Raw genomic sequence first — 26,693 nt, 5'->3', positions numbered from 1 at the left:
AAGCCAGTTAATGCCAGAAAAAAAGACATACATTTTCTCTGTAGAGGCGCACAGGACTGTTTATGTAGGGCCACTGACACAGTTTTAAGTGGACGTCTTATCTCGGCTATACAATACACTTGTATTTAGCGGTACACCTAACCAAGGCAGCAGGTTGTCCTTCCTGCTTCTGTGGCTGAAGAGATTCCACTCCAGGTACAGAAGGCATTGACAACATTCAGCACCTACTTTGGATTATACAACATACTCCATTTGATGGGTGTGACAATCCAGCAATTTTCTCATCATGTTTAGTGTCCCAGCTTCTAATTTCAATATGTTTTAAACTCTCAATTTGCCAATGCTGCATTTGAACATGCCCTCTGAGTTATTAGTCCAGTGTCAAAATGCATGTTAGCTCCCAGAATTTTTGTCTTCACCAAAATTCCACTTCTTCCTTCAAAGCTACAAGAGCCATTGTTGACTTAACTAAATTCCTTTGCTGAGCAGTATTACAAATACTTGCAGCCGGTGCTGTGACTACAGTTGTGTGCATATTAAGTCCGACATGGCACAATTTTAGCCACAGCAGCATATAACCAGGAATGCAAAAGCTATAATGTAGAAAAAGCAACATAACTAGTCAAACAAGGTGGCAGAGTTATGAATCGAGGTTCAGTTACATCTAACATTGAAGGCTAGAATTATCCTTATAATATAAGCAAGCTGTACAACAGTTGGAGACCAAAAGCACTGTGTAAATCGGTGTGGGACCCATTGAACTGATTATGCAAAGTTCCTGTGTGATCGCCAGAAAAATATAAAATTTCATGCTACACGTTTGAATGGGTGGATGCATTGCATAAGCATATAAAATAATTCTTACAATTTTTTTTTAAAAAAGCATTACATTCCAGATTATGTTTACTGAAGGACTCTAATTTGCATAATTGTGTTTTCTGTAGTTTCCAATATTGCAATTTCATAAATTTTGATCGAAACAATGAAAAAAAATCACCTCCCAATGGTTAACTAAATTAGCATTGTACATTACACTTCAAGTTTACTTGCATTAAGTACAGGTATGTTCTCTGGACAAATGTTTTGGAAAATCAGTCATACATTAAAGAAAATCATTGAAATTTAAAACAAAGAATCGTTCAACGTATTGAATATTTTATATTCCGGTTGCTTTTAGTTCTTCACAGAAAAGTGATCAAATCAAATGGCCAATAAGCAATGGAATTAAATGAAAATTGCATTGCTTTTGTGCCACAACACTAGGAGAAGTACTTCTTGCACATGTGTTGATGGAGCGTCAGTGCTCACAATGTCGCTGATAGTGATCACCCAGGAAACTGCAGACATAAAGGAAAATCCAACACTTCTTGCTCCCCTTGCCGCTTCCTTACATCCCCCCATGGTCTACCACCACTCCCTTCACTGTATGTACACACAACCCCTCATTGCTTTCTCCCTCCCAATGCCCTTCATCATTAGCCAATGTTGGTACTGACATCAAGTAGTGGAAGGGAAAAGTGAAAGGGATAGCAGCAGGAGGGAGAGAGAAATAGCAAAGGGAGTGTCGGCAGGGGAGGAGGGGAAGGGAGGGGGCAGGGAAGTGGGAGGGGCAGGTGGAGCAAGTCAATAATGAAGGAAACAGCGAGGGGTTGTGGAAAAAGCAAGGAGAAATAGTGAGGCGCTATGAGGGGTCACTAGAGAAAATGGTGGCGCAGGTTTCAGGATGCACAATGATGACAAAGTAGCTGGAAAACAGTGTATACATTGGCAGCCAGAGTGAACATTAATGTTTTTAAAGGAAATATCACATGTGGGTCACTGGAGATAGTCAAAGCTTCTTTATAGCTAAAGGTTTTATCCTAAGTCTACTGTTGGTGTTGCTTTAGAATTATAGAGACTGCAGCATAGGTGAAGGTCATTTGGCCTGGAGTGCCTGAGCACATTCTTTAAATGAGCAGTTGCATGTAGTCCAACATCCTCACTTTTTGTCTGTTACAATTCCTCATCACACACCCATCAAACTCATTTTGCAAATTATCTGTGAAAAGCTGGTAGAATCTGCTTCCAATGTAGAGTGCTCCAGGCACTGGGGCGGCACAGTAGCATAGTGGTGAGCACTGTTGCTTCACAGACCCAGGGACCTGGGTTCGATTCCCGGCTTGGGTCACTGTCTGTGCGGAGTTTGACATTCTTGCTGTGTCTGCATGGGTTTCCTCCCAGTGCTCCGGTTTCCTCCCATAGTCCAAAAGATGTGTGAGTTAGGTGGATTGGTCAAGCTAAATTGCCCCTTAGTGTCTCAGGATGTGTAGGTTAGAGGGATTAGTGGGTAAATATGTAGGGATACGGGGATAGGGCTTGGGTGGGATTGTTGTCGGTGCAGACCCCATGGGCCGAATGCCTCTTTCTGCATTGTAGGGTTTCTATCTATAGTTTCTAGATCCAGACAATTCTGTGAAAAAAATTATCCTCCTCTCAGATCTTAGGTTATTGACCTGCGCTAGAGGGAATATATTTTTTAAAAATTTATCCACTCTCTTTAAACTTCTCATTATCTTGAAAACCTCTATCAGGTCATCTCTTAATGTTCTCTGTTCCAAGAACAGTCTTAACTATTCCAATCTCCTGATAAACCTCGTCTGCATGCTTTCAAAAGTCGTTACATCTGTCCTAAAATATGGTGCCCAGAATTGTCCACAATGCTTCAGCTGTGGCTTAGTCAATGATTTATAAAGTTCCACTTCTCTCCACAAAGATAAAACACTGATAGTGTGCATGTCTTTACTAATAAGATCTGTACAATAAATAACATCCATGTTCACGAATTGAAAATATTTCACAACAAATATTTATATTACACTGAAATGGACAGTAAACTAACTACATACAAAGGTAAATACCTTACCATCAGAATTATACAAGGTTCTTTGCACTGGGCGACTACAGGGGTCAAATTCAATCCATAATTTAATGCTAATTGGTAAGTAAAGTGGCTGTAGTCACTAGAACCTCAATCAATAAAATAGCATTTAACCCACACTGAACGAAAGCCATATTTCCACAAACCTGTTCTACTTGGTATATGAATTAGTACTGAAAATCTTGATTGAACTCAGTATATCGTTGATTGCCTGACATCCTTTTTAAAGCAGGCAATGAAAACCTGATCTTTGAATAATTAACTACAACAGTCTAACTAAAAGTGAAGGACTGACAGGTCTTTTTTTAAAAAAACACAGCCTCTCACTACATCAGTTAAATTACATGATCTTGTAGAAAAATGGGGCTGCTGTATTGGGTTCCTGAGAATCACAGACACAAACGGTGTACGTTACTGTAGAAGCACCTTAATGCAAATACATTATTGAAATGTATACAACTGGTACAAGATTGCAGAAACACCAACTTTTCAATAACCATAAAATTGTGGTTTCTGTACATGTTTTCAAACCACAAACTGTTGCAATTAAACAAGTATGGAAAAATCTTACTTACTTCAATTCAATTTAACAGACGTTTTATAGAGATCAGAGATATATTCACTTTGAAACATATAGTATTAAGAATACTGAAATCTGAATTAAAGAAAGTACAGGCTATGTAGTGTATCCACTGCTTAACCAGGCAATTCAAAACACCTTAGCAATATTGTCCTTTGAAAAGCGTTTCAAAAGCTTAAGTTCCATTTGCTTCTTATTTTCCTCCTGGTGACATTAATTTGATGTATACACAATACTAAAATTGGATTGATACTCATTCAAAATAATTTTCCTTTTTTTCCTTTGATGAGTCAATACAGTGTTGCTGATTCAACATATTGTATTTTAGATACACCTCAATGTTCAGTCTCAAGGTTGGCGAGTATGCTCCAAAAACCTACAGGCAGAATTATGATCCAGAAACAGTTTATTCTCATATTCACAAAATAGTGTTCAATCTTCAAGTTGCATTGAAGGTTCGATACATTCAATAAGGCAGATAGGTTGTATTGAAAGCTGAGTTTTCCACAACAATCTTTAGTGATATGGAAGTAATCCTGATTTTTTTTTGTAATCCACAGATAGTCCCAACACATAACACTTATAAACGTATGTAGTGTCTTAAGAGAATTGAAACTTTGTGGATAAGTCATTTGAACAGGCACTGAAAGAATAGGAATCAGACCTTCAGGAGATTGTCTAAGCGCAAAAGTACTCTATGGATCCATTTTCGGTCTGGAGACAAAAGCAAAAAAAAAATTATCAGTTGAATTCTGTCTACCATTAAAAGGTGGCTTTTCATGCTAATTTATATCAACATTTCATATCAATAACTTTTTTATCACTTGAAAGAACCAGAAATATCCATTTGGCAATTAAAAAAAAATCAACATCAATTCAAAAAATATAGTTTAGGGGTTTTAGTTCTTGGGTCTTTAATATGCTTGCAATTAAAAAGAGGTTAACAGAACCTCTTGAAAACGAAAAATAGAAAAACAAGCAGATATTAATATTGTGAACTGTGTAAATTAGGATAGGGTGACTTTCCAATTACATAGATGTGTTCTAAAGATACAAAAAGTCCTATTTCTTATCTTGGAATTGAATTTTATTGTTCTATTGAAAAGCATGGAGCAAATCAAAATGCAGTGATTTACTCAAGAGATCTGGGGGTCATGTGCAGTGAGGACATTTGATCTGAAGGATGTTAACGGATGTGGGGTGGTGTCACCAGCAAATGAGTGGAGAGGTTAACTATTGTGATCTATAAAACCATCAAAATATGGTATTGGGTATTCCTTTAATCGCTGCATTGTATTTATAACATTCCTAAAGACATATTGACCAGAAGTACAGCTGTCATAAAGTATAATTACTTTTAAGGTGACATATTTATCATGATTTATATCTGGTTACAGCCTAAAGAGCATCAGAAAATGGTGCAACACACAACAGCAGCCTTAAGCTTCTTCAAAGAGCTATTGTCATTTCAAAATGCATAGGCAGAAGTCCAAAAACATCAATATGCAGTCAACCAGGAGATTTTCATTTTAAAGGTGGATGAGGCTAATCTGCCTCAAGTAAGCTATGTTTGCACATCTTTCATGGTTACACAGAAATGAAATGGATTTTCATACAAGCACCAGTTACCAATCTGCAAATGGTAAATCCCTATTAACAATATAATCTTCTACCTGTGCCTCATGAACAACAATTAGTTCCTTCCTCCTGAGAAACGCCGTGCATAGGAATGAGGCTTTCACACTGCTCACTGTCCTCCGGAGCTCTGAAAAGAGGTTATACTCATTTATTTATTAGTGGATTACTCTTTGTGCAACAGAATCTGAGAAAAGTTTGAGGTGCAGTTTGTCAAAAAGAAACACCAAAGTAAATGTCAAAGTACAACACCAGCTTGTCATAACAATACCTCTATAATGAAGTAAGAAATTGTTTGCTTCAATGCGCGTATAGAGAAAAAAAAGCAACCTTTCACTACAATAATATATTAGTTGTTTTAAAACACAACTTTAGTTATTTCCATTAGTTTTAGTTATGGTTAGTGATGGAACATTTGTTATGAAGATAACTCTAGAAGTCTGTCTTGTAAACTGAAATTACTCAAATGAAAAATAGATTTTACTTAAATGCCCACATGCGTAAATGCTGAAAGAAGAAAAAACTGCTTAATGGTGCCACTTGGTCACTCCATTTTCTTACTTAGTCTAATTATTTAGAAGCAGATAGTCTGCCATTATGAGGGTTTACTCTGCTAGTATCATCATAAAGAGACAATTCTCTCTAAAAGTTGAGCATGCCTGCTTTTATGAGGGTTTGACAAGGTAGATGTAGGAAGCCTGTTTCCTTTGGCTGAAGGTGGGGGTTCTAGAACCAGAGGCACAGACTCACAATAAAAAAGGTACATCACTCAGGAATAGGATGAGGAGATCGCTCATTTAGCAGCTGGTAAATCTTGAGAATGCTGTACTCTAGAGAGCTGTGTAGGCTCAGTCATTGAGTATGTTTAAGACAGAAATTGATAGATTTTTAGATCGTAAAGACCCAGCTGGAATATTCCTGACTGTTAGTCTTTTTTCTCATCTTCCGTACTGCTAAAACTATTGAATTAAAGCATGAAATGAAATATCTTTCTATACATTGCTGCTATAATCTATTTTGACCTTGTTGCTTACAGCAGTGTCCTGGAGGTTGATCTTGTGTACTCCCCTATGGTAAAATAGAGGTACTTAATCAGATGGGAGGGTGGTGGGTGGTTACCCTGCCACTTTCCCACCTCCACACTGATTAAGTCCATGGTGGATAGGGCCATGAATATCCTTCCCACCCTGCAGCCAACTCAGATCTGGAAGTGCACGCTTAACATGAGTGGGCTCATTATACGGGGTGCACTACATGCAAACCAATGCAAGGTTGCTTATGCGCTTCGAGGGGGAATCCCTCATTCAAAGGCATTCATTGCAGAGTTGCTTACTCAAAGCCACACCCCTACTCTTGCTGCCAGACCCCTCTCCCATGACCTCCACTCCACCCCCGACCTCTCTCCAGCCATCACTTACCTGTGGCCTGGAATCTCGTATTGATATTGGAAGTCATTACCAGCAACAGCCATGGCTACCCCAATGGCACTGACATTCAACAGAGCTGCCTCAGCTGGTAGCTCTCAGCAGGCAGGGCTCCCACTCCAGAGGTCCTTTATCTTGGGGCTCGGCTTGCCAGAGTCCAATCAAGTGCCTGAGTGGAAGAAGATGCAAGCTGGTCTTCCCTAAAAGATGTGATATGGAGCTCTCGCCAGCTCTCCAGGCAGTGGTTAAAATTCTTGTTGCTTCTACAAGATTCTACTTCTAGAGTCAGTACTAACCAGGAAAAAAATCTGGGATGCTCAGATCTTTACTGGGCTTCATACCAGACTATGTGTTGCATATAAAAACCATTGGGACAACAGTAAAAATATACTATTTTCCTTATTTGATGATTAAGTTTTACTGCTATCAAATTTAAATGCTCTCCCATGTATTCCTTCAAGTACCTTGCTGACAAAAGTAGGAGCATTAACACTCCCAGCACAATTTTTGTTTTATTGTAGACAGTGTAACTTAACAGAAAATGTTAAAAATCATGCTGAAAATACACCATCCACATTTACAGCAATGGTTACAAACCTTCTGGCTGACATGGGAATATATGCCTTTTATTAATTTTGTTAAATAAATCAATAAAGAAGATGTGTGATTACCTTTTGGAAGGAAAATATGAATATTACAGATCTAGGTCAAGTGTTTAATCATAGCACTTAACCTGACAGCTAATCTTTCCTTCAGCAGTCTACATAACATTTTATTAAATAACACTTCCTTATTCCACTCTGGAGTTTAATAAATGCTTTGCCCATTATGCTATTTGTGAAAGTAAAATTAAGGTAAAATCCTCAAGAGACAGGATTGTGTGCATTTTTCTTCATCTGGCAGATATTCTGGGTGAAGGATTCAGTAAGGTTTCCACTACCTGTTTAAGTTTACAGAAAATTAATAGGTTGAAAATGTATTACTGGCTAGAGTCAGACCTAGTGCAAAGGAAGGAGGTTTTTGCTGTCTTTTTCTCATTAACCAATCCTCTATCCATGCTAAAATATTATCCCCAACACCATGAGTTCTTACCTTGTGTAGCAACCTTCTATGTGGCACTTTATTAAATTCCTTTTGGAAATTCAAGTAAGTCACAATTATTGGTCCCTTTTTATTCACCCTGCTTGGCACATTCTCAAGGACCTTTAATACATTTGTCAAACAAGATTTCCTTTTCACAAGGACATAATAAATCTGCTTGAGTTACAACTTCCTAAATGTTCTTCTACAAGTTCCTTAATAAACGGTTCCAGCGTTTTCCCAACAGGAGAACTTAGACTCGCCGGTCTATAGTTTCTTGCTTTTTGTTTCCCTCCATTCTTCTTTATTTATTTATTAGTCATAAGTAGGCTTACATTCATACTGCAGTGAAGTTACTGTGAAAACATTAATGGTCTTCCAGTCTGCTGGGATCTTAGCAGAAACTTGGGAATTTTGGAAAATTTCAACCAATGCACCTACTATCTCTGCAGCCATTTTTTAAACATCCGGGGATGTAGGCTTCAGGTTCAAGTGACTTGTTCATATTTAGTCTCAATAGTTTCCCTTGTACTTTTCCTCTGGTGATTGGGATTGTTCAAGATCTCCCTTCCTTGATTTTCTAATTATTCTTGGGATGTTTTCAGTGTCTTCTACCATAAGACAGATACACATACTTGTTCAAAATCTCCACCATTTCTTTGTCGCCATTATTAATCATTTAATCTCATCATCTGAAGGATCAATATTTCCCTTAGCTATTGTCCTTGTTATATGTTCATGGAAACTCTTAATGTCTCTCCTTACATTTCTTACTCTCATATTCTATTATTTTAAGTGATCTTTCGTTGGTTTCTAAAAGTTTCCAATCTTCTAGCTAAACACTGATCTTCAAAGCAGTGAATGCCTTTTCACCAATTCAACAACATCTTTAAATTTCTTAATTAGTCAGGGATAATTCATCTGTCACATACAGCCTCACTTTCTCCATGAATTGTATGGTGAAATATATCCTTAAATGTCTGCCACTGCTCATCTTACCTTTTAATCCAGTTTGCAAGTTTCTCACCTCCAAACTGAGAGTGACATTCCAGCATGTTATGATTATTCTTCTCTATACTGTGAGATAATTAATTAATCGTATCTCATCACACAGGTCTATAAATGCCTGTTCCCTGGTTGGCTCTATAAAGCATTATTCAAATGAACTGTCCTGAATTCACTCTATGAACTCATGCTGCAGGCTCCCTTTGATTTGTCCAATCCATATGAAGATTAAATTACCAATGATTATTCAGTACTTTTCTTACAAGTTCCAAATATTTCTTGATTTATGCCAGCTTACCAAAAAATTCTAAGTGTTGAACAAGCATGAAAATGGAAGAGAATTGCCCTCATTTTTTCAGCGTGAGAAAAAAAATCAAATCTTATCCCACTCAAGAAAAAAAAAGGCAAGATGTGATTGTTGCCAGTAAGGGGAGTGAATGGGGAATTTTCATGTCAGGAAGCCAGATGATGGCTGCTAGAGGGCACTACTGTGCACAGTGCATTGAAAGACTGCCACTCCCCCACTGCCCTCCCCCGATTGCGGCATTTCCTTGATTATGCAACCCTTTGAACCCTTCGTGGGCACAGGGCTGATTACACCAGCAATTCAGTACTAGTTTCATTGCAAGTGGTGAGAAACCAGGTGCAAACCCGTTTTTCCACCTCTTTTGCAATCTTTCTGGCATGCCATGCTGAATGACTGGCAGGACGAGCTGGTAAGATCGTTCCCCCCCAACCACCCCACTCTTTCCTGCAATGAAGTTTCTGTTAGGAAGCCTATAAATGGTGACTCCACCATTACTTCTTATCAACATCCAAACTGATTCCACTTCTTGATTTTCTAAGCTAAGTTCACACTACTGCACATCTCCTATATTAACAGAGCCATCCCATGTTCTCTTTTCTTTCTTTCTATCCTTTTGAAATGCCAAATGCACGAATATTCAGTTTTAAGATTTGGTGATATAATCAGATCTCTGCAATGGCTATTATCTGATACCAATTTCAATGTGTTCTATCAATTTATCTTTGAATGCCACATGCATTCAGATAAAAGAGCCTGTAATTCAGTCTGATTTTGTTTCTCCCCACTCTGTTGCACTTTTATGTTTGTATACACTGGGCAGGATTTTTTGCATGCCTCATGGGGTTTCCCATTCTATGCACCTGCTGCTGCTGAGAAATCTACAATTGGGGTATGCCATTAATGGGACCAGAAGATCCCACTGTGAGAATGGCTGGAAAATTCCGGCCACTGTTCCTTCTTATCACAGTTTGCCCATCATTCCTCTTAATGCTATCCACATAATTGCTTTGTCCTTTATCATTCACTTTCTAAATCTCCCCTCCCATTATTTAGTTCAAACTCTCTCTACAGCCATTGTACTGAATCCCATTGCAGTGGTGCCACCCATTTCTCCCACATATTTAACTCTTTGATCTTATTTAGCCTGTGCCAATTTGCTTATGGCTCAAGTTGTGGCTCTATTCTTTAACTTAGACCCAAGCTGCTTATATACTCTCTTGGCAAAAACTTCTTTCTTATTCTTACCTGTGTCATTGGTGTCCTTGTGGACCTCAACAACTGGATCTTTCCCTCATTGACAGTGGAGAAAATATGAAGTACTTAACCCAAGATGTGTGACTGTTTCCTCAAACTAAGTGCCCAAATAAATTTCTCCTCCCCGATGCATCAGAGTCTGAGGTTTGGAATTCAGCTCACCAACTGAGCCAGTGATCTTCAAGCTGCAGATATTTACTGCAGGTGAGCCCAATGTCAGCACTGGGAAGTTGCTAGAGTCCATTATCAAGGATTTCATAGCTCGGCATTTGGAAGGCAGGGATATAATCAGACAAATTCAGCATGGATTTACGAAAGGAAAATCATGCCTGACGGATCTATTGGAATTTTCTGAGAATGTAATTAGTAGAGTTGACCGAGGAGAACCAGTCAATGTGGTTTATTTAGACTTTCAGAAGGCTATCGACAAGGTCTCACATAACAGACTACCATGTAAAGCTAAAGCACACGGGATTGCAGGAAAGATGGATAGAAAGCTGGTTAGCAGATAGGAAGCAAAGAACTGGTGTAAACTGATCTTTTCCTGATTGGCACTCAGTGTCTAGTGAGGTCTGCACGGATTTGTGCTAGGACCCCAACTGATCCCGTTATATATTAATGATTTGGAAGAGGGAATTAAATGTATTGTCTCCAAATCTGCAGATGTTGCAAAGTTGGGTGGGGAATGAGCTGTAAGGAGGGTGCAGAGATGCTTCAGTGTAATTTGGACAGGCTGCGTGTGGGCATCTGCATGGCAGATGCAATATAATGCAGATAAATGTGAGGTTATCCACTTTGGTAACAATAATAGGAAGACAAATTATTACTTTAATGGATGTAAATTGAGAGAGGTGGATATGCAATGAGATCTTTGAGTCCTCGTGAATCAGTTGCTAAACAGTAAGTGCACAAGTACAGCAGGCAGTAAAGACGGCAAATGCTATGTTGGCCTTCATACCAAAAGGATTTGTGTACAGGGATAGGGATGTTTTGCTGCAATTGTAGAGGGCATTGGTGAGGCCACACCTGGAGTATTCTGTGCAATTTTGGCGTCCTTATCTGAGGAAGGATGTCCTTGCTCTCGACGGAGTGCAGCAAAGTTTTACCAGACTGATTCTTAGTTGGCAGGTCTGTCAAATGGAGAGGATTATATTCATTGGAGCTTAGAAGAGTGAGAAAGATCTCATAGAAATTTATAAAATTCGAACAGGGTTAGACAGGGTAGATTCAGAAAGAATATCCCCAATAGGCAGCATGGTGGCACAGTTGTTAGCACTGCTGCCTCACAGTGCCAGGTTCCCGTGTTTGATTCCCGGCTTGGGTCATTGTCCTTGAGGAGCTTGCATATTCTCCCCTTGTCTGCGAGTATTTTCGCCGGGTGTTCCAGTTTTCTCCCACAGTCCAAAGATGCATGAGTTAGGATGATTCGCCATGCTAAATTGCCCCTTAGACCAGGGGACTAGATAGGGTAAATGCATGGGGTTACGGGGATAGGGATTGGGTGGGATTGTGGGCAGTGCAGACTTGATGGGCTGAATGACCACCTTTTGCACTGTAGTAGTCAATGATTCTGTTCTATGGTGGGGGATTTCAGAACTAGGAGTTGTAGTTTGAGGGTAAGATGTAAACCTTTTAGAACTGAGGTGAGGAGAAATTTCTTCACCTAGAGGTTGGTGAATGTGTGGAATTCACTACTACCAAATGTAGTTATGGCCAAAACATTGTCTGATTTCAAGAAGAAATTAGATATAGTGTTTGGAGCTGAAGGAATTAAAGGATATGGGGATATTGGGGAAATCAGGATATTGAATTCAATGATCAGCTATAATCAAGATGAATGGCGGAGCAGGCTTGAAGGGCCTACTCCTGCTTCTAGTTTCTCTGTATCGTTGCCATGGATCAAATGGTGTCCAACAGCTCTCACATTCGATAGCTGCAACACATCACCTCCCCTCCCTTTGCGAGTACTTTATTTTGTTTAATTAATTAGGATGTTGTTGGAGAAATTCATAATAGGTAAGAGAAATTTCAAATAATCGGGGATTTAAGTCAGTAATAAAGTACTAGCAACAAGTGAAATGACCTCCGATCACACTCAGTCTAACAGGGGAACTGTCTACAAGAAAATAATTGCATAATTTGCCGAGTCACCATCCTGCTCACCAAATACATCTAGATTTCAGCTCTTTGATCTCATTTTCTCTTGCTCCCTCTTTCAGTCTGCCCCTTGTCAAGTCGAAGATCAGAACAGAACTGCTGAACTCCTGAATTACATAACCAGTGAGTTAGCTTACTACCAAGCTACCTAGGCCCAAATATCTTCAGCAGCTTCAATGACCTTCCCTCAATAATGTTAGCAGTGGGGTTGTTTGTTGATGATTCACAACTCCGCTGTTAATGAAAAGTCTGTGCCTGCGTGCAACAAAATCTGGTGAATGTCCAGGCTTACTCTAAGTGGCAAGTAACATTCATGTCATACAATCGCCATGCAAAAATCATTTCCAAGAAGGGAATCTAAACGCATCCACATTCAATAGCACTACCATTGTGGAACCCTCCATCACTAACATCCTTGAGGGCTCACCTCAAGGTGGACCAACCACAAAAATTTAATGTACAAGGATATGACAAAGGTGGAGTATTCTGCAAGCAAATGATTCCCCAAAGTCTTTCCACCAACTAGGAGGTACAAGCAAAATGGAATACCCTCCAATAGTCAGGATGAGTGCAGTGCCACACTCAAGAAGCTCAACACCACCCAGGACAAAAAATCCGCTTGACTGGCACTCCATGCATCACCTTAAACATTCACTCCCTACAGCACTAGTGTAATAACATTTCAGTGCATACCATTTAAAATGCACTGCAGCTACTTGACAAGACTTCAACAGCATGTTTCAAAACTAAAAAGCTCTACTGCCTAGAAGAACAAGGTAGAGGACTCGTGGGTCCCCTTAAAGTCACGTTAGCATCCTGTCGTGGCCTGGAAATTATTCATCTTTGCTAGTACTCCTACATGGCAGGCCTCTGGTGTGCCTAAAATACCTGGACTGCAGCGATTCAAAAACAATTAGGGATCGGCAATGAGTTCTGGTCTTACCAGCAAAGTCCACGTCCCAAGAATAAAAAACACAATGGGCAAACTATCTCATTTTGTTTTCCTAACCCCCCCCAGTAAAAATACATGGCCAAGTGATCAGGTTGAAAATAGTTATGCCAAATAGAAGAAGTAACATGCAGCTCAAACACAAGATCTTGGATAAACCTGATTTAATTTTTTTAAAGTTGCATTTCACAGTCAATATTGAGATGAAAATACGGACTCAATTATGCTTTGTTCACTGAGGTTTCCAGCCTATGTTACCAACAAGTCTAATTAGGTATGCATCTCAAGGGCTTTTGATTATAAGACAGCAGCGATAACTGAATTGGATGATGCTCTGATTTAGACAATGATCACTAATCATCCAGACTTGATTGAGCATTTCCTTTTTATGCTGGCTGTTAGGGCCTTTAAATTAAGTTAGCTTCAGGAGTTGCTATCCAGCACCTACTGATCAGGAAGTTAACTTACAGCCTGGATGTTATTTCACAGAAGCATTGCAAGCTTCATACTGAGTGCAATACATCTGAATTTAAAATCACCTGCCTTTACAACACAGAGAAAGGTGGTCAGTCATTTTGGCCCTTTCTCTATAATCCTGTTTCTTCCTCTGCTTAAATGTACCATCATAACATGTAGTTTGGTCTATCATCACTCTCTATGGCAAAGCGTTCTGAGTTCCATGAAACTGATTCATGAGATTTCTCCAAATCTTTCACTCACTTTCCAGTAGCGAGAAATGCATTTTAAGTATCTTCCCTATGGCCCAAAAAAGTTTGCAAGCACTATTTTAATTGCTATGATAAAACATGTTTGGCACCTTTTTACTACCATTAACATCAAAAACATGTATAAATAGAAAAGGTGCATCAGTATAACACAGCACTGCTGGCTTCACATTGCTCTAGGTAGGTTTCGATCTTAAATGAGTGCCTGCAGTGTACACAGAAAAAAAGGTAATACCTCTGAATGCGATGCTTCCTGCATATAAATGCAAATATCCGCCTAAGGCCAACCATTACTGGATCCCAGTTATTATAGTGACATAAAAGAGTTGCAATGAAGAAAGAGAGAAAGACTGGAACTGATCCTGCAAATAATAACCAGGAAAACTCCACCTAGAAAATAAATAAAATTAGAATTTATTAGCGCATGCAATCTTTTGTTTATATTTTAAGTTCAAATTGCTTAAACAGATTCAGCGAGAAGTACAAAATATTATGCTGTTTTATAGAGGGGAAAAACAGTTCTGGTATAACATCCTCTATTCCGATAAAAATTTTAGCATCGACTGCTTGATGCCAGCTTGCTTGATGAAGCCAAGTGAACTTTACAGGTTATATAAAAATAAATTCTTATTGTTCAAGTCAAATATTGGTGATTCCTATAAAATGGATAGAAATAATCCATTTAGTCAAACTGGTCTATGCAAGTATTTATATTCCATAGGAGCCAACTCCAACTCTACTTCTCAAAATGCTCCTGCGACCCTCTATTCCCTCCTTGGTCACGTGCATTAAGATTTCCTTAAAGCTTCAGTGTTAGCTGTTTAAACTACTCCATATGGAGTAGTTATCACCCTACCACTTTGCTTTCTGGACATGCAACATGGGGGTATTTGAAAACAAGAATTTGCTGAACCTGGAGCCAAAGTAGGACAACAAGCATACAGGAGATGAGTAAAAGAGACTTGTACAGATTAGGATACGGAGAGCAGAATTTTGGATGACCTCAAGTTTACAAAGAGTAAAACACAAACAACCTGTCTGGAATCCACTAGAACAGTCAAATCTAGAGGTAACAAAGGCATGAATGAGGATTTCAGTAGCATAGAACTGATGCACATCATGTGAAGGGAGAAATGTCCCAGGGATCGGGCAGGCGGATCCAAGGATAGTTGGCCCCCCAGCTAGAGAGCAGGCCGCAGGAAAAGATTCTTACAAAGCTGTTAAAGGGAATCCCACAGACTTCAGGTGAAGGAGATGGTGCTGGCACTGCATGGTACCCAGCCCAACACTAAGGCTGGTGACCGCGGTGGAAAGCCTGGGGCAGGAAATGGTAGCCATGGGTGGCATGGCCGAGTTGCTGAGGACCATGGCTGAGGGCCCCAGGAGCATGCTCAAGACATAGTGGGGGATTGCAGGGGGGCTCCAGAGTTGGCCCAGACTCAGAGGCTATCGCTGAGGGCTCACACACCATGGTGCAGACACGGTTGGGCCTCGAGGATTGGCAATGCCAGGTGATTGATGCAGAGGCTTCTGAAGCTCCTCTAGCTGCCTCACCATTCAGGGAGTGTCCCAGGGGCCCCACGAGGAGCCTGAGGGAGGACAAAGTACTGGGGCTTCCAGCTAAGCGATTCTCGTTGTTTCCAGCACTTCTAAATCCCCCTTTCTTGACAATAGCAGTGGGCAGAACTGGATGGTACACCTGCATCTGTGACGCCCAAAAGTCAGTTGGGGCCCCCCAGGTTCTGGCCTCCAGGGGGTGCCTGCCAAGGGCATCAGGGGACACCTGCCAAGGGCATCAAAGGCCACTGGGCTCAGCACAGAGCTGAGCACCACCCCCTCTGATGTACATCCTGAGGGCTCACCTAGACCAAGTGGCAGGCCATGTAAGATGAAGAAGTTGTAGGGTCACTAAGAGGGCAGGGGTGAAGGCGGACACTGTAGTTAGGGATACAATGCATTGTAAATAATAACAGCTCTGCTGGCTCTATTCCAAACTTTATGCTTGATCTAGAAGGGGGTGGGGGGGTGAGGGAGGGAGGAGAGAGTGAGAGACAGTCCATAATGTTATCCATTCCTGGCTGCTCACTTTCTCCCAGCACCCAGTGTCCCCATACGTCTGAACCTGGAAACCTGGCACCTTCTCCAGTGCCTTGCGCAACCTTGATTGGATTCTAGACATAGTGTGCAGTTCAGACAGACAGTAGGGAAGTGCCCGCCTGATTTCCATGTGACAGGTGCCCACCGCAGGGCGTAAGGTAGAGTTTATGCATTATAATGATGGCTGCATCATTAACGGCCACAGAAACAGTCCTGTCCTCTCATGGTCTCCAATGGCGTCCCACATGGCTGTACGCCCCCTTTATATGATGCGGCACGATGCCTTATGCACCCCTAGTGCAGCTGCATGATTGCTAGTGTGTGGTGTAGAGCTGCCCATCAACCCCCCCCACCCCCTGCTGTCTCGAGATACCACAGGCCAGTAGCAGCGGCATGTGGCAGACTGGGCTTAGCACTCTGGCGTTCACACAGAACATACATGGCTGTGGGAAGGTCTTCATTGAAGAACTCTTGCAGTATACACCTGCATTTACCCAGCTTGACGTATGGTGCAAACTGGCTTCCAGACCTAGTGTGCAGTTCAGACAGACAGTAGGGAAGCGCCTGCCTGATTTCCATGTGACAGGTGACCACTGCAGGGAGTAACGCAGTGTTTATGCAGTGTACAGAGCTGTGTTAACACCTGTCAATTTCCCTTGATTGGGACAACAACTGCCAGGTGCTTGTGACTGTTAGAGGGGCTGGGATGAGATGTCCATGCTAAACCACAGAGTTTTTCCAGCCGAAAGGTGGCAGGTTGGAGGATGCAACATTAGTGGGATTTGACTCGACGTCTGGAACTCATTGGGGGTCTTTCCGCAAGCAGGGAAAAAGCACGACCCCAAGCCAACCGCGACCTCCAGCTTAAGGACACCCGGCCTAGGCCAAGCCCCCTATACCATGGGGGCTTCCCATCACACACCACACCACGGCTGCAACTGACCCACTCTCTTGCACCCTGGAGGTTCGTGCATAGCATAATCACTTCCTTGCTCTCTCTTACAACTGTTGTGCCGGGACCAGACTTCAAAGGAGCAGTCATGATTTGAGCCCATGTGATGTTAGCCTGGAGAAGTGGGTGCATTCCAGGAGAGGGTTGGGTAGCATGGCAAATCTGCTAATGAGACTGAAATGCAATTAACTTGTGCTAAACAGACTTGTGCCCTTTCTGGGCAAGAATGGGTGTGAACTGGTTTGTGCCACGAGAAAGGAGCAGGGAGAGTTGCAAACTGCTTGGCACCAGGCGAGAAATGGATTTTTAGGCTCACACCCTATTCTCCGGCATCTGTGCGATCTACTAATTTGCTCATTACTGATTCTTCACCCTCACCCTAACACCATCCTCGATTTGAAAATTCCAGTGCACTTTGGAGACTGGGGCATAAAATCTAGGTCCACTATTTTCCAAGCACCCCTATCTCTGTTCTTACCCTGGCAACTGAAAACTGGACCTTGGATCAGTCTTAGACAACTGCTAGTGAGAGGGATCGTGGGATCTTGCAGTCCAGACATATGACCAAAATGCACACAGGGACCCTACAGAGGTACTGATATGCTGTGCTCCATGGGAATTGACCAGGAAGTTTGAACTGTTAATGAGCAATTCCCCTGCTCCTGGACAATCTGTGAATATCTCCTGACTCCAGAGTTTGGATAGTTCTAAGGGGCTTACCTGAGTATGCCCCTTGGAACTATCTGAGGGATATTCAGGAAATGTTAGACCAAAAAATCCTAGTTCAACTCTTGGGTGAATGCAGAAAGGATCCTTTAATCATTTGCACTGACCCCAGTCCCACCCCCCAACCCCGATTATCTCCCTCAAACTCCCCTGACCATCCCTTAACCCATGTGACACCTCACCCAGTTGCCACCCCTGCCCATTCACTTCACCCACCCTAACCCCTACACATTCACTCATTCCTCTTTCAGCCACTCGCTAACATTCACACTGGGCATGTAAACTTACCACATGGCAGCTGGTGTCATAAAATGCGTCTCATCTTTCCCTCACCATGACATTGCCGAAATGCGGAGCAACAATCCAACAATGATTGCTGTCATGCGGAAGATACCGGCCACTGACTTTGGTCTTCCCAATATTTAGTTGCAGCAAATATTTGTTCATCCAATATTTGATGTCAGGAAAGCAATCTGATAATGACAGTAGATCGTGAGGTAGAGATGGGTGGTGTCAATGTATAAATGGAAACTGATGCTTTTTTTTGGATGATGTCAGCAAAGACAGCATGTAGATGAGAAAAAGGAGGGGCCTACAGATAGGAAGGTCAGAAAACAGAGATGTGAAGGCCATGGGAGAAAAAAAGTGGTGACATTCTGCATGAGGAGGAGTGGCAGGCATAAATTTACACATAAACGGTTGAGAAAAGGTAACAAAATTAGTTTGAAAACTAAAAAGCAAAGTTGATTATGTACATAAACTTCAACTAATTAAATGAGTAAAGCACATTTAGGTAGAGATGGTAATGCAGGGGATGTGTCGCAACAGCAGCCCGTGGGACTTTGTGGAGAACATTGTGATGCCAGACAATTATAACGAGGGTAAATATCTAAATGTGCACAACTTCAAGTCAAAATTGCTGAGTTGGAATTTGAGAGACAGACATTGCAAAGCATCAGAAAGAAGCAGGTACCCAGACAAACAGAACCAGGAAGCAGTTCACCCCTTGGGTTAAAGGAAGTCTGGTTAGTGATCAGGGAGAGGAGGGTGTGACTGTGAGTCGGGGAGATTTGGGTGCAGTGCTTGAGGGGCCTCAGTCTTTGATCTTATCCAACAAGTACGAGATTCTGACTGCCTATGTGGCAGAAAGAAAAGTCTGCAGGTGGTTAAGCAAGCTGTCCATTGCATTATGGCACAGGAAGCCGTTCAAAGAAGAGGCAATGTAGAGGAATGCAGTGGTGATAGGCAACAGTATAGTCAAGTAATTGCTTTTTTGACATCAAATATTGGCTGAACAAATAAAGATTGGGAAGACCAAAGTCAATGGCCCGGATCTTCCATGGGGCAGCAATCATTGTTGGATTGCCGCTCCGCATTTCGACATTATCACATTGGGGGAAAAGATGAGATGCGTTCTCATTTTATGACACTAACTGCCAGGGGGTAAGCTTACATGCCCAGTGTGAATGTTAGTGAATGGCTGAAAGAGGAATGAGTGAATGTGTAGGGGTGACAGTAGGTGAAGTGAGTGGGTACAGGTGACAGAATCATATGGGCTTGTAACGTTAATTTTGCTTCTCTCTCCACAAACGCTGCCAGACCTGCTCGGTTTTTCCAACATTTTAGTTTTTATTTGAAACTTCCAGCATCTGCAGTATTTTGCTTTTACTTGAGTATAATTAAGGGGATCAATACTGCTCTCAGCAGCTGCAGTTGTAAATTCCAAAGGTGCACTAACCCTAGAAGTGGTCTTTGTCCACTTTTAGGGTTAAATACATCTCCTTGTGACTGGATAAGAGCTTCAAGGGGGAAGATCCTGTTGTCACTAATATTGTAGTAACATACCTCAAAGGCATTAATAAGAATGTGAGAACCAGGAGGAGGAGTAGGCCATTTGGCCCAGGTGGCAGCTCTGCCATTCAACAAGGTCATTGCTGATGTGATTGTGGCTTCACTCCTATCTGCCTGCTGTAACCTTTCTAGATCAAAAATCCATCTAACTCAGCCTTCAAGGACCCAGCCTCCACCTCCCTCTGGAGTAGAGAGAATTCCAAAGATTTCAGAGAAGAAATTTCTCTTCATTTCAGTCTTAAATAGGAGATCACTTATTCTGAAACCATGCGCAATTCAAGGCTGCCCTTCAAGGGAAAACATCCTCTCAGCATCTACCTTGTCAAGTCTCCTTAGAATCTTTTATGCTTCAGTAAGACCATCTCTCACTTTTTAAAACTGCAATGAGTGCAGCCCCAACCTGCTCAAGCTTTCCTACTAAGGCAACCCGATTCCAGAATTCAAACTAGTGGACTTCCTCTGAACTGCCTCCAACACAAGTATATCCCTTTTAAATAAAGAGAACAAAAACTGTACGCAGTAATCTAGGTATGATCTCACCAACACGCTGTAAAGTTGTGCTAAAACTTGTCTACCGTTAAACTACATCCACTTTGTAATAAAGACCAACATTCCAATTACCTTCCTAATTTTTGTTGTATCTGCATGCAAACATTTTGTGTTTTATATATGATAGCAGTCAGATTTCTCTGAACTGCAGCATTCTAATAGTCTCTCCCAATTTAAATAATATTTTGCTTTCTAATCACCCCAACGAAGTAGTAACCTCACATTTTTCACATCAAACTCCATCTGCCAATGTTTTGCCCACTCATCTAATCTATCTATATCCCTTTTGGATCCTGTGTCCTCACAACTTACTTTCTTACCTAGCTTTGTGTCATACCCAAATTTGGCTACAATACAGTCCCTTTATTCAAGTCATTCATATAGCTTGTAAATAGTTGAGCACTAGCACTGGTTACCCTTTGCCAATCCAAAAATGATCCATTTATCTCGACTCTTCTTTCCAGGCAGCAAATCCTCTATCCACCACCAGCTCACTGAGCTTTAATCTTGTGTACTAGCATATGGCACTTATCAAGTGCTTATTGGTAATCCAAGTACTGGTTGCTCTTCATCCACTCAGCTTGTTACTAATAAATTTGCCAAACATGATTTCCTTTCATAAAACCATGTCAACTCTGAACGCACTGTGAATTTTCTAAATGGCCTGCCACTACTTCCTTCATAATAGCATTTTCCCAATGACAGCAGTTAGGGTACAGGCCTATAGCTTCCTCCTTTTTGTTTTCCTCCTTTCCTGAACGGAAGTGTTACGTTTTCAGTTGTCCTGTCCACTGGGACCATTTTAAAATCTAGAGAATTTTGGAAAGTTACAACTAATACACTCACTGTTTCGGAAGCAATTATTTTAACACCCTAGGAATCAGGCTATCAGGTATGATTTCAACAGCAGCTATGATTTCAATGGTTGAAACGCTAACCTCTGTAAATCCTCCCTAAATTCCTCTGCTTCTCTTTCCTCCTTTTAGATACTCTTTGCAATCCATCACTTTGGCCTTTATCGTGAGGGGGATAGAATATAGAAGCAGGGAGGTCTTGCTGCAAGTGTACAAGGCCGCAACTAGAGTACTGTGTGCAATTTTGGTCCCCTTATTTGCGAAAGGATATATTGGCCTTGGAGGGAGTACAGAGAAGGTTCACCAGGTTGATACCGGAGATGAGGGGGTTAGCTTATGAGGAGAGATTGAGTAGATTAGGCCTGTACTCGTTGGAGTTTAGAAGGCTGAGGGTGATCTTATAGAGACATATAAGATAATGAAGGGGCTAGATAGGGTAGAGGTAGAGAGATTCTTTCCACTTAGAAAGGAAACCAGAACTAGAGGGCACAGCCTCAAAATAAGGCGGGGGGGGGGGGGGGGGGGGGGGGGGGTCAGTTTAGAACAGAGTTGAGGAGGAACTTCTTCTCTCAGAGGGTAGTGAATTTCTGGAATTCTCTGCCCATTGAAGCGGTGGGGGCTACCTCGTTGAATATGTTTAAGTCACGGGTAGATAGATTTCTGATCGATAAGGGAATCAAGGGTTATGGGGAGCAGGCGGGTAAGTGGAACTGATCCACTTCAGATCGGCCATGATCTTATTGAATGGTGGGGCAAGCTTGAGGGGCTAGATGGCCTACTCCTGCTCCTATTTCTTATGTTCTTATGTTCTTTAAACAAAGCTCTTGGTCATCTAATGATTCAGTGCCACATTTTGTTTGATTTTGCTCCTGTAAGTACTTTTTACTACGTTCTACTATGATGAAGGCGCTATTTAAATTCAAGTTGTCATTGTAGATTCCTGCAGAACCTAGACATACTATTTATAACATCCTAATTAGGAAAATTAATACCCATGAGCTGCAGTAGTTCCAGAAAACTGCATGGTCACAGCTGTCCAATTAGAACTATATCATTCAGAACTATCCTCAGTTTCCAATTATCTAGCTGGTTGATAATCCAATTTCCACTTCAATCCTAGATCCCATGAGCATTCACTTTAGTTATAAATCTCCTCTGAAGAACATGATCAAGATTACATTTGTGACACAGTTTTCACAAAATTGTGCTAATGTAAAGGTGCTCTTGCTTTAAACTTACAAAACATGTGAGGCAATTTTTATCATAACTATAACAGAAAATGTTGGAGACATACATCAACTCAGTTAGCATCTGACCTGCAATAAGTCTTACATTTTCTTTTTTCACTTCACACTCAACAGCATTTATTTTTTTCTGTTGTGTACATCATATCCTGTCACGAAACTACAAGTCACCAGTTGGTGTATTAATCTCCAGCTTTAATGTGATGAAAAGCTAAGCACTATTGTGCTCTTCGTACTATTTCTAACCTTCCTAGGGCTCTAATTCTCTAATGGTCCATGGTAGTGTGTTCCTCCTTCACCCAATTAGTCTTTTATTAGCCTTCATGCTCCCCCTTTCAAAATGATCTCAAAGCAAGTATTGGCAAGTGACAAGATAATTAAATGAGCTTTGGGAAGTCCTAGTCTACTGGCTCTCAAATGCTTGTGTGTGAGGAACCCGACTATTGTAATTACACACTCCAAAGAGGGTTCCTGCAAAAATCAATCCACACCTGGGGACTCTTGTAGCAAATGCCAAATGAATGGAAATAGTCACCTGTATAGTGCAAAGGCAATAATACCTAAAAACATCAACACATTTAGAAAAATGCAGAAATATGATGGCTCAAGTTGACGCTGCCCTGTAGTAATTTTTTCACAATAAACGTCATGCCATTAATCATATGGTCTTCAAGAGCTGATTGAATTACCTTTTTCAAATAAATGTCTGCTATCATGGAAAGAGGTATTGTGAGGCTCAAGGCGAGTGTTCCAATCAGTGATGATGTAAGAAAACAGCCCCTGAAAAAGAAAATCATTTTAAATCTACCAACATTTGAGCTAGTTAAATTCCAATTATTCTTTCAAATTAGTTCTACGAGTCAAAGAATAGTGTTGTAATCAACTATGCTACAAGTGCTCCATTTAATGAAATATTCTAAATTCATAGGCTAAGCTATATTATACAGTTAAAATGCAAGAAGAATAATAAGATGTTATAAGCAATAAAGTTGTATTAACTCCTTAATAAATCACAGGATTTTCATATGTTATATTACTCAGAAGTGTAGTCATTATTGCTATGAATGCAAACATGGTACCATTTCAGGGATGGGACAGTCCCACAAACCTCAATGAGGTGAATGATCTCATTAGACTATTTTTCTCTGGTGCTTGTTAAGATATGAATATCAAAGACACCAGGAGAAATGCTGCTTTTTTAAAAAATACTATCATCACATTTCTTTTAAAACTGACAATCTTGTGAATCAGGCAGACTGAATGTTGCTTTATTAATTTGAATGATGAGATTTGCAATAACATGACATGTCCTCAGTGGCGAACTGAAATGTCAAACTAGATTTAAGTCTGAGAACTGGGTTTGAGCCTACGGTCTTCTGCATCAAAGGTGAATGAACAGCAACAATGTCTTAAGATGTTGGCTTTGGAAAGTTATAATTTATTACAAACTGTCAAGTTAAATTCATGTAAAAGAGTAAAGAAGAATACGATGAAAAATAGAAAAAAGTGATAATGATGCTGATCAAAGGAAAGTAGCATCGATAGATACAGTTTTCACACTGTTTGACAGCAATGGGGAAAGAACAAAGCATAAGCAAGGTAACACACGTATAATGTTTTAAATGTTATCATTATTTTTATTTTCTGGCAAGACCTTCATTTGCCCAAGATGTAACAATTAGGGTGGCACGTGGTGCAATGGTTAGCACTGCTGCCTCACTGCGCCAGAGACCCAGGTTCAATTCCAGCCTCGGGTCTGTGTGGAGTTTGCACTACCCCCCTGCTTGAACATGGACCACTTATTGGTAATCCTTAGCTATGTACAGATCCCAGTTGCATGGTGCTGCCTCCATGCAGATTCCATCTAGCATTTAAATCTCAAGGTCTCATCAATGAGACAAGAAACAAACCCATAACACACAGATGTCAGCTCAAGGATAGAATATAATCATATAAAATACATAAACTGCTTGACAAATAAGTGATCATCTTTGCGAAAACCATTGTATTTTAAACATCACATTTTTACCTGCTTAAATAAATTTTAATTTTTGTGGGGATGTTTGAAAACACTCGAGTAACAGGTAAATTAGCAACTTGACACATTTTGTTATCTCTGGTTTTCTTTTAAGCAAGTATGTCTTCACATTTCAAAAGTAAATTATAACAAGCTCATACCACAACCAGAGAAATTCGGACAGCACTGTCCCTATGAGTCCATTAATAAGGATGTACATCCATATAGTTTTGGTTGGAAATTCAAAAGCTTCAAAGCCTGTATAGTGAAGCAAGAAAAACCCAGGCCATAGCAGCAGGAGATTAAATAATCCCACAAATCCTGTAAAAAGAAAAAATAAAAAGTGAGATCATGAGCAAATATTTATGATATAAACTAATTAAACAAATGGTAAAAAGTGAAGATACTTATTATTTCTTTTAATGACTAATCTAAAGAGTACCCTCAAAGGGTAAAATCAGTGATCTCAATCTCCCAGTGTTAATCTGCAGCTGAAAACAGTGTGCTTAATGGAGAATTCTGATTTAATCCTGACAAGAGATTTTGCATTGGGCCTGTTTTTAGCCAAGGGAAAGCAAAAAGTTAGGGATAATGTGTGTACAAGCTATATAAAATTCTGCTTCAGTTTGCATGCTTCTTTCAAGCACAACACAATGTTGGGTGCTTGAAATCATGGAATGTAACTGCACATTACAAATCATCTGGCTAGTTTGGTAAAATTCTTTGATTTGCAAAATGTCTCAAGGTAAAACAGTCCTCACTGAACAGAAATACAAAACAGCTATTCCTTATGCATAGACTAGATATTTCATATTAGTGAGGTCATTAGCATCGTGTGCACATCGTGTTAAAGGTTTGTTACCATACCATAGACTTACAATATTCATGACGAATTTGGATTGTTAAAACTTGACTTTAATCGCAACGGTTTGTTTCTAAGTACATAGGCGTTACTATCTTTATGAATATATAAAGCATTAAGGCTCAACAGTTTTTGTTGTTGTAACTTATGAAATTCAACTCATGAGGTGAGATAATGCAATGCACATATGAAAATATTTTAATACAGTGAATCGCATCTCCACATGTGTTCCTATGTGACGTTAGCAATATGTTCCTGCCAAATAGAACAGAATCATTGAACATTTTAAATTTAGGTGCAGGAGTAGGCCATTTGGGCCTTTGAGCCTGCTCTGCTATTCAACCAGGTTAAAGCTGATCTTCTACCTCAATTTCTTCTTCCTGCACTATCCCCATGTCCTTTGACATCTTTAATATCTTGAAATCTATTGATTCAGTCTTGAACATAATCAATGACTGAATTTCCACAGCCCTCTGGATAGAGAATTCCAATGATAACTGTACTTGGAGTGAAGAAATTCCTCCTTATCTTGGTCCTAAATGATTTGTCCCTGTGACACACTAGCCAGACGAAACATCCTTTCTTCATCAACATGGTCTAGCCTATTAAGAATTTTGTAAGTTTCAATAAGGTTACTCCTCGTTCTTTGAAAATCAAGAGAATACAGGACCAGTCTCCATAATCAATCCAAATAGAACAGTGCTGCCAGCCCATGAAAGGTGAATTCTCACATAAATTTAGGATTCTTTGGATAGAAGCAACATCACACAATGAAGCAGAGAAAGTCTTTACACAATTGAATGATAATGTATAAAAAGCCATTAAAGATTGTAAGAAGCGTGTGAAACAGGCCTGCTTCAAATAAAAATCAAAACAAAAAGAAATGCGCTCATCAAAAAAAAGTGAATGCAAGAAATGAGGACCAGTGTACTCTAAGACTGATTTTAGGTTATGTTGATGGAAAAGCATTTTATTTCAAATCAAATTTAGCTGGTCCAAAATTGGAAAATGGATTTTAGTAGCAACCCTGCATAAAGGATGCAGTGGAGCATGTTATTGCTTTCTTGTCGCAACTTAATTTATATATGACAGAAGTTTATACTACAATCACTGGTAATACAGTTTTAACACAATATCTCCTTGCAGAAAGAAAACAAAAATCTTCTGCTAACGGAACCTATTTCTGTGAGAACAAGGTGGTGCGGGAAATCATCTGGCTAGTTTGCTAAAATTCTTTGATTTGCAAAATGCCTCAAGGTAAAACAGCCATCTCTGAGCAGAAATACAAAACAGCTATTCCTTATGCATAGACTAGCTATTTCATATTAGTGAGGTCACCAGCATAGTGTACTGTGGTTTAATAAAACAAGAGACTTATTTTTGAAGCTGCACTGATCAAAGTCTTAATATTTGCTGGTACAGAACTGATATTCGTGTAATTAAGTAAAATAAATGTTTTTTCCCTTTCTCCTGCTTTCTCCTATTCAATAGGAACCCATACAATACAA

At 40.3% G+C, this 26,693-nt stretch overlaps 1 protein-coding gene across 6 annotated transcripts in view; it reads right to left on the bottom strand.

Moving 5' to 3' along the window:
- Window positions 1–920: 920 nt before the first annotated feature.
- LOC145350242 (solute carrier family 35 member F5-like) overlaps window positions 921–26,693 on the bottom strand; it is an 87,910-nt gene continuing 62,137 nt past the window's right edge. For 4 of the 6 annotated variants that reach the window (XM_080199304.1, XM_080199308.1, XM_080199307.1 and 1 more), the window contains 5 exons: window positions 24,485–24,644; window positions 22,996–23,086; window positions 14,269–14,423; window positions 5,171–5,262; window positions 921–4,211 (listed from right to left, as the gene is read on the bottom strand). In XM_080199304.1, the coding sequence (XP_080055430.1) occupies window positions 5,178–5,262; window positions 14,269–14,423; window positions 22,996–23,086; window positions 24,485–24,644 (491 nt within the window). In that variant the 3' untranslated portion in view covers window positions 921–4,211; window positions 5,171–5,177. Of the gene's footprint in view, window positions 4,212–5,170; window positions 5,263–14,268; window positions 14,424–18,189; window positions 18,282–22,995; window positions 23,087–24,484; window positions 24,645–26,693 lie in introns of those variants that run through there. The other 2 variants (XM_080199309.1, XM_080199310.1) reach the window with 2 other exon arrangements.

The sequence above is a fragment of the Carcharhinus amblyrhynchos genome, chromosome 11, assembly GCF_965287045.1.
Source record: "Carcharhinus amblyrhynchos chromosome 11, sCarAmb.v2.hapA, whole genome shotgun sequence".
NCBI lineage: Eukaryota > Metazoa > Chordata > Chondrichthyes > Carcharhiniformes > Carcharhinidae > Carcharhinus > Carcharhinus amblyrhynchos.
Note: the sequence above shows the minus strand (reverse complement) of the source record. Positions and strands in the feature narration are given on the sequence as shown.